The following is an 8,124-nucleotide window of genomic DNA, read 5'->3' as shown; positions in this document are numbered from 1 at the left end:
CTTCAATCTCGGCCGAAACATAGCAATGTGATACGCCAAAAGAAAGCTCTTTTTACGCCCTTTTCGAGCGTCAAAATATTATTTTCCGTGGCATTACGTAATCCTTGAAATTAAAGATGGTAGCTGCAGTAGTGTAGCACATCAAAACCAGCTGAAAAGCAAGCTGTAAGCATGATTCTGCAGATTTCTTGGCAATTTTTAGATCAAAACTTAATCTCTTTGATTGAAATGATTTATTTAAATGAAGAATGGACTCTACAGAATCTATGAAGTTGCTCTACATTGGTTGTGTTGCTGGATTTCTGCGAAAAACATTTAAGTTGTCGGCATTTTGTTTTGAGCATAGACAGTGTGCTTTTGGTGGCTCACATATTGTTTTGTAGTGGATTTAAATGTAACTGAGATATTTCCAAGCACAACATGATGTAACAGAGATAGAAATGTGCATTATAATGAACTGGATCTAACTACTGGAGACACACATTTCTCATCTGACACCAGCCATTCATAACCGCCTAGGCGGTAACCGAAGCGAAGGCACCGCCTTCGATCAAGCCAGCTCATTGTCAATTCAAGTCTATGTGAATAAAAATATGCACTAGAAAAGTTTCCATGTCTATAGAGAGTCATGCTGGGAATTTCAATGAACATTTTGTCACACTTATGTGGCTGTTTTCACCCAAATTTGATGTTTATCGCAAGATTACCGCAAAGTTTGCTATATTTACGTAACTTTAGCGCAACATGTTTTCGTTGATTTTTGGATAATTTATAAATTTTTGTGAAATGTTTTACTTTAACTTATGAAACCTGACTGGTTTGATGAGTATTCAGTGAAGAAATTTTTTGAAAAGAGCTTTCCAGCTTAAAATGATAGCCATTTTTGTCTTTTTCTTTGATTTTCTCAAAAACGCGTTCCGGGGGTTCGCAAAACCTTGTCAGAAATATCTTAGGATTGAGAGTAGCTACAGACTTGAAATTTTCAGGGAAGTTTCCTTAAATGATTGTGCATTGAATGAATGGATTAAAAAGTTTTAAAATTGGTTTCCTGATTTTTAATCTCAAAAAAGCGTTTTTTTCAGTTTCTTACCCCCTGGAAAAATATTTTAATTTTTTTTTTCACTCATTCCAGACCTTTTCTAAATATTAGTCATTTAAAAAAAAAACTAACTTCATAGGTCAAGCCGACTATTCAGAAAACCTGACACAAGCAAAATAAAGTATTTTACCCCCTGGCCTGATTTTACCCCCGTCTTTGGTTATTTTTAGATTTTTTTTTTATTTTTAGAAATGTTAATAGTTGATATACATTTCCTGAAAATTTCATTACGAAATGCAAAGAAGTTCTTGAGTTATTGCAAAAAATGTGATTTTTTGACTTTTGAAATCTGGCGGTAGACTACCACCTTAACATACTCCTTCTTATGACTCTTATTATAAGACGATAAGAATACACGTAAATGTCTAAAAAAGGCTCTGTAATATAAATAGGGGGTCAATCTATCTATATCCTATTGTATGATCTGCATCATATCAAATGTTGCCAAAATATTTCTTGGAATTGGTTTGCGAAGCTTTTAATATTCATTAACTGTGTCAATATTTTTATCAAAAATTTCATTTCGTCAATACTTTGACATGGTCAAATTGACACCTCTAAAACAGCTCTTTGTAGTATTTTCCTACCGAAAATTTCTACCTTGCGATATTGAAAACATCTTATTGAGCAAAATAAGAATTTTTGCTACATAAAATGAAGTCTACAAAGGTCATATTTAACGACCCTGTCAATAGTTTGGTTCAAAAGGGTCATTTTGTCAATAAATGTCAAAGACACGCAAAGACATGTCAAAGGATTTTCAGCTAGTACCCAGTGAAACATATGGCTCTACTTACTTAAAGTGTTTTAACTTTTTAGATTGGTCGATTCTTATAAATAAAACTGACATGAATAAATAAGTGTGCGAAGGAAATATTTTTCTCTTCTACGAAGAAATGCGTCTGTAAACTTTATAGAAAAAGCGCGGGAAAAAGTCATAAACAAAATAAAAGAGAAAAAATATTTTGAAGTCTTCAAAGAAGAAGTTTTAACTTTTTTACCACCAAAGTTTCAGATTTTGCTAATTTTAACATGCTGAATATTTTAAAGGTAATTTCGAGCCGTTTTGAGCTATTTTACAGTAGGTAGTAAGTAGTAGGTAGTAAGTATTAAGTAGTAGGTAGTAGGCGTTTTGTACTTGCCGAAATAGTCAATTCTAAATTGCATTTTTTAAACCCTTGTCATAACTTTTCGAATTTAAACATGTAAAATGACGTACACAGTTTTTAACAGTATCAACCACTTGAATGTTTTAATATCTTTATATGAAGAAAGAGATGGACTAATTTCTTCTCTTGCTTGTTATCGCCCTTTGAATGCTGTTATTGTTCGACTAACTTTTTAAATTTATGTTCTGATTTTTGAAATGTTCTTTTCTATAAAAGAAACTTGTTTTGTTTTGACAAGAATTCGAATGTCATTAATAAATACGATCGTTAAATACATTCGAAAACATTTAAAACAAAAGAAAAGAGAAAAACAGGATCAGGCAAAGCTGTGCAGAAATTAAAATTACTAAATGTAGATGGGCCTTAAATTTCAAAACAAAGGCTGAATAAAGTCTAAACCAGGCTCTATCCGATCTGTCAATCAAAACGAACTTATCGAGAACAAAACATTGCTTGCGAAATCTTTTGCAAATGGCGCGAATCCAATAGAACAAATTTGTGGAGCAAGAGACTAAAAGTCATAATTCTAAAACACAAACAAAGCAAAAACGAAAGTGGTGACACACAGACACACAAAGCACCGCTATTAATATATAGACTATACTATATATTTATAAATTTTTAAAAGATGTCAAAGTCAAGCAGCTTTTTTTTATAATCTGATTATCATTCTGTGAATCGCACACACACACACACACGCCACAGCAAAGGTTACTGATGTTTATGAGGTGTTTCTTAAGAAAGTGGTAGTGCAGTGATTTTGATGGTTTACATTTTCTTTCTTTAAAGGTTTTTGGAAAGGATCAAACTCTATCGCAAGACTTCGCTCAATGCTGAGGACTGATTCATGATAGAGGGGATGAATGAATATTTTTACTGTTGAAAACTTTATCAGATAAGTTCCTCTCATAATAATTCAAAAGATTTTTTTTTATTACAATTTTAATGAAAAAAGAAATGAGCTTTAAATATTAAAAAGATTTACAAATATAATTTTATAGAAAAAGTCAGATTGAAAAATTTATAATTCATTTTTATCCACTTTGCTATCCACCCTGTTCTAATAAATTGTTTATTTTTTGTCTTTTCCTTCTATCCTAACCTGTACCAAATCTAACTACTGTCACCTTCCTATGGTAATTTTCTACCAATTGAAACGATCTACTTCAGGGAAACGTGTCGCTCGAAGTTTCTGATATATGTCAGGAAACGATCAACGATGTACTTATTACAATTTCATTTCTAGATCATTCTACTTTCGTTTTAGAGTGACTTATACAAAGAAAAAATGAAAGTATTAAAAACAATATTCAAAGGATCTATCTCAATTACAGCAGTGGTTTTAGGCATCAAATTACAACATGATCGGCTCTCCACCAATCACATTTTAACTGCTAAGGAGACGCCTAAGTACACATTGGAACATGTACAGTTAGTATTCAGACATGGTGCGCGTACACCAGTGTGCACATATGATTTGCCTGGTGTTGAACCAGCCGTTTGGGACCCGGAAAAATTCCTTGGAGATTTACCACATACCAATGTTGACTATACTTTGAAGCTAGTTTCCACTGGAGAAGAAGTTTTACTCGAATCTATCGACCCTTCAAGTTGGTCCAAAAGACGTTTGAAGGTAAGTTCTATTCTCTTGGATTTATCTTTTTGGCCAACACTATTGAAATCTAACAAAAGAAGAGGTCTCACTCCAGTTTTAGTGCGCCAGCATAAGAATTGAGAATTTGCCGTTTATTTTGACGGTATACAATGACGAACTTTAAATTTTTGGAACTAAAATCGTGTTCAAGTAACTTTAATCTTTCTGAATCAAAGGGTGGAATGCAGACAGGCAAACTGACAAAGAATGGACAACAAATGGCTTTTGATGTTGGACAGCACTTACAAAAAGAATACATCCAGGAACGGAAATTCATCTCCTCTATATACAGTCCTAATGAAATAAGGTAACATTACAACACTTAATCCTTGAAAGATTTACCTAAAAAAATTTCTTTTGAAAATCTTGTAGTCTCAAATTTCAGGAATTACCATTTTGCATAACTGTGTAGAAAATCTGAAAAAAATTATCATTGATTCTTGGTTGGTTAAAGAATTACATTTTTCTTTTACTTCTAGAGTTCGAACGTCATCTTTCCAAAGAACGGTTGGAACTGTAAAAAGCATGCTAGCTGGGTTATATGGTAAAGATCAAATTCGAGGTAAGACTTCGTTTTAATTTAAAACAAAAAATTGATCAGCGGGAGGTACTTCAAATTGGAATGGTGGTATTTCGAAGACGTTGAATCGCAGACCTCTACAAAACCGCAGGTGGTATATATAAGGAGCACGAATCCGTTAGTGCATACCAACAGCCTAAGAAGTTGACGAAGGCTTACTCCGAGGAACGATCGCAGACACCTACTCTCGGGTACCTAATAGCCGGGGGGTTGGAATAAAAATGTCCCGGGTGGAGATTTTTTGAAAAGGAGGCTAAAACAGCAGAATTGGGACAAAAAAGGGAACCTTTAAAAACATTTTCCCAAAAATCAATAAGCGAGGGGGTTGGAATAAGAATGTTCTGGGTGGGAAATTAGGTTATTAGGTACCCGAGAGTAATCTCGAAGGGCAGTAGGGATTGTTTTCACTCTCGCGAAGGGTCCATGTTTCTGGCGCATATGTGGCTATCTGTAGTAATAATGCTTTGTTAAGGTTAATTTCCTTTCTTCATCTAGAACCAATCGAGATGTGGACGGTACGCTCTCAAGAAGAATATCTTTATCCTAATTTCTACCAATGTCCAAACCTCAATCGTCATTTCAAAGTGGCGAAGAAAGACTTCATCAATTTTCGACCAGATATTAGGGAGATAACGATAGATATCAACAAGAAGCTTGGACTTGTGGAGAAGGAGCAAATGATCGATGTTTTCCACCTTCTTGATATCATGCACACTCGAGAGGTTAGTGAACTTCTTTTGGCTGGTTAAGGTCCTGAAATTCGATCGTTAAAAGAGAGCGAGAGAGAGTTTTAGCATTTGGTGTTGAATCGTGGTTCGAATCCCCGCCCCGTGTGGAACGCCCCCATAAAAACAATTGGAAGACTAAAAGTTTTAGATTATCGGATCATCCGCGTAAAATATCTGTCTACATAAGACTTCACGAGTACTGTAACATGGTAGTATATAATGCACCATGGACTTTAACAGCTTTTAACTAAATGAGGCTGGACTTAAAAAAATGTTGGTTTGCCGTCAGCCGACTGACTCTGACCTTTTAATGCTATTTCGACGAAGCGAATTTTTTTTCTTCAAAAATTACAAAATGTAGACAAAAATTCCATGAATGACCAAAATAAAAAAAATTTCCTGCCGACCAACCCACCTCCTAAATCTAGGGTCGGGTCACTGCATGAAAAACTGGGATTTCCCAATTCTGCACTGTACGTAAATTTGATTTATTTTGGCATTTCCCAGTAGAAATATCATTTCTTGGAAATATGATATTTCTTTTGTAGTAAATATAAAATAAACACATGTTCATTCATATTTTCACTTGCCAAAATTTCACATTCAGACATTTCCTCAAAATAAATGCCATATTTACTACAAAAGTAAACGCGACAGAAATTTCACATTTAGACGTTTTCTGACCTTTCTCAAACGGATTTCTTCAGATTTAAGAAAACCGAAATCCCAGTTTTTCATGCAGTGGGTGATGGCAAACCAAGAACTTCTTAATTCCAGCCTGAATTATGCACCAGTAGAGAATTTTTGAGGTCATCGAAGGTAAAAAATATAATAATTCATAGTCCATAATTTCAATTTCATATCAGTAATCACTGCTTTTCGAAGCTTAGAGAAGCTTTTAGACGATATTTTTACTGGTCTATATGTGGAAGATGAGAGCAGCTCCCACTATTAATTAGCAATTATCTTTTCATTCTAGGCACATGGTTTCAAAGCACTTCCAGATAATTTAACAAAGGAAGATCGTCAAAAAATCGAAACAGCGGCTTCTAAACTCTTCTCTTTTATTATACAAGGGGATAACGACAGGTGAGTGTCTTGTGAATAATCCCTTGGCAAGACCGGCGAAAACACTCCGCTCTCGAATGCCTTAAGGATGGAAATGTTGTAACGGGCATCGAAATTATAGATAAAAAAATTATAGTTTCGGGGTTGGAACTTGGAAAAAAAAATATTGGTTGGAAATTTGAAAAAATGAGCCGTCTGGAAAAATTAAGGCGAAGATAAGTATACGGAGTGGATTAAGTGCCTTAAGTTGAAAAACGAAAAAAATGACAGAACACATTCTTAGCGTTATCTACTGAAATTAGTACATTGAATTCTGGGAAAATGTCATTCTGCTTCACGTTCAATAATTTTGTTTTTCTTTTCAGAAACATTTTGAGACTTTCAGTTGGTGCATTAGTAGAAGATCTTTGTCAGAATATCGAAGAAAAAGTTAAAAACCCTAAGAAGTACGTATAATTCACAGTACAGTAGTTTTATCTTTGGTGAACAACAGACAAATTTTCGTTCATCCGCGCTAATCGCGATTTAATTCGGATTTAAGCTAATCGGCCGCTAATCCACTTTTGAACAACCGGGCCCAGACTAATATACTTAAGTTTGAAAAGGCCTCAAAAAATTACTAAAAATCTGAATATTAATTGTGCTTATCGTATGCCACAAAATTTGCCCGTCTTAAATTTAAAGTATTTTCATCCTTAGGGTACATAAAATGGAGTTCGTTAGTGCGCATGACACGACTTTGCAAGGGTTGCTAATGGTTACAAATCAATGGAAGGACGAATGGCCTTATTATGTATCATTGTTCAAAATTGAACTCTATAAAGATGAGGTATGGTAATATACCATAATGTTATTTTGAAGTAAAATGTTTGATTTGACTCACATTCCTAGTAGAAGATTATCGACTCTGTTTGCCAACATCTACAGATATTGCAAATTTCATTGCACACGTTTTACGTGTGATACACTGTGGTACTGAGTAAGAACGCTGACCTTTATATACCCTGAACCAAGTTTCTCAACTCCGGCCAGGCAAAATCTTTGATCGGTGTTTTTTGGTACCCTAATGGTAGCACTAGTAAATAGTGGTGTAAATGTATCGAGATCGCTAGATCTACTCTTCCTCTAACACTTTTGATGATGTAGCGCCGTTTGAGGTTAATTTTTAACACTGCAATGGCTTCTTCAAAAAACCTTTTATCAAAGATGGCGGATGTAACTTTGTCCAGGGTATATAAAGGTGTACCGCTGAGTAAGAAGCATAAGGTGAAACTTCGTTTAATATGTTTATACTATTCAACTTTTTTATCTTTTCAGGCGTCTGAATATTACGTTCGTCTTGAATTCAACGGACAAACTATTTTTCTTGACCAATCACAACATGAGGAAATGGTGCCAATTAGAACGTGAGTTATTTAATATTTCTCTTCCAAAAATTCAAAAACGAATGTGTACACTTTCCTACTTGTTTTCAATTTTTGCATATTGTTGCTTGCTTCAGCTAAAATTCAAGTAACGAAGTGAAATTCAAGTAATTGAAGTGATCTTTCCCAATATTTTCTTACAGATTTTTGGAAAAGATGGAGAAATTTCGCGTCAAAGATTACAAGTTGGAATGTAGCAAGGAAGAAGGAAAGTAGCCCTTATTTTTTAGGCTTCATTTTTTAATGAAATTTTCAACATTTTATATGATATTAAATTATTCTACTATATTGTAAATAACGAATTATTTTATAAAAAAACATTCTGAAATCTTAGTTTTAAAAAAACTATCATCAAACTATAGGATCATCCATTGTGACTGAAAACAACTAAAATGTCGAAAA

General features: G+C 34.1%; 2 protein-coding genes across 6 annotated transcripts in view; both read left to right on the top strand.

The window, feature by feature from the left end:
- LOC136824161 (lysophosphatidic acid phosphatase type 6-like) overlaps positions 1-3,278 on the top strand; it is a 12,821-nt gene extending 9,543 nt beyond the window's left edge. For all 5 annotated transcript variants that reach the window (XM_067080343.1, XM_067080359.1, XM_067080365.1 and 2 more), the window contains exon 12: positions 3,058-3,278. In XM_067080343.1, coding sequence (XP_066936444.1) covers positions 3,058-3,112 — 55 coding nt within the window. In that variant the 3' untranslated portion in view covers positions 3,113-3,278. The remainder of the gene's footprint in view (positions 1-3,057) is intronic.
- Positions 3,279-3,317: 39 nt separating this feature from the next.
- On the top strand, positions 3,318-8,124 carry LOC136824152 (lysophosphatidic acid phosphatase type 6-like). Its single transcript, XM_067080322.1, has 9 exons — positions 3,318-3,901; positions 4,099-4,229; positions 4,402-4,484; positions 4,998-5,224; positions 6,210-6,319; positions 6,664-6,744; positions 6,998-7,127; positions 7,616-7,704; positions 7,866-8,124. Exons 1-9 carry the CDS (start codon positions 3,557-3,559, stop codon positions 7,936-7,938), a joined length of 1,269 nt encoding a protein of 422 aa, XP_066936423.1. The 5' UTR covers positions 3,318-3,556; the 3' UTR covers positions 7,939-8,124.

This window comes from Clytia hemisphaerica, unplaced genomic scaffold, assembly GCF_902728285.1.
Source record: "Clytia hemisphaerica strain Z4C2 unplaced genomic scaffold, Clytia hemisphaerica genome assembly, whole genome shotgun sequence".
NCBI classification, from domain to species: domain Eukaryota; kingdom Metazoa; phylum Cnidaria; class Hydrozoa; order Leptothecata; family Clytiidae; genus Clytia; species Clytia hemisphaerica.
The sequence above is the reverse complement of the archived record's forward strand: the minus strand, read 5'-3'. Positions and strand labels throughout refer to the sequence as shown.

Excerpts from the sequence above, each read along its gene's own strand:
- LOC136824152 (XM_067080322.1), top strand. The coding sequence starts at position 3,557 with ATGAAAGTATTAAAAACAATATTCAAAGGATCTATCTCAATTACAGCA. Across the intron at positions 3,902-4,098 it reads GGTCCAAAAGACGTTTGAAG|GGTGGAATGCAGACAGGCAA; the intron begins GTAAGTTCTATT and ends TCTGAATCAAAG. Across the intron at positions 4,230-4,401 it reads TACAGTCCTAATGAAATAAG|AGTTCGAACGTCATCTTTCC; the intron begins GTAACATTACAA and ends TTTTACTTCTAG.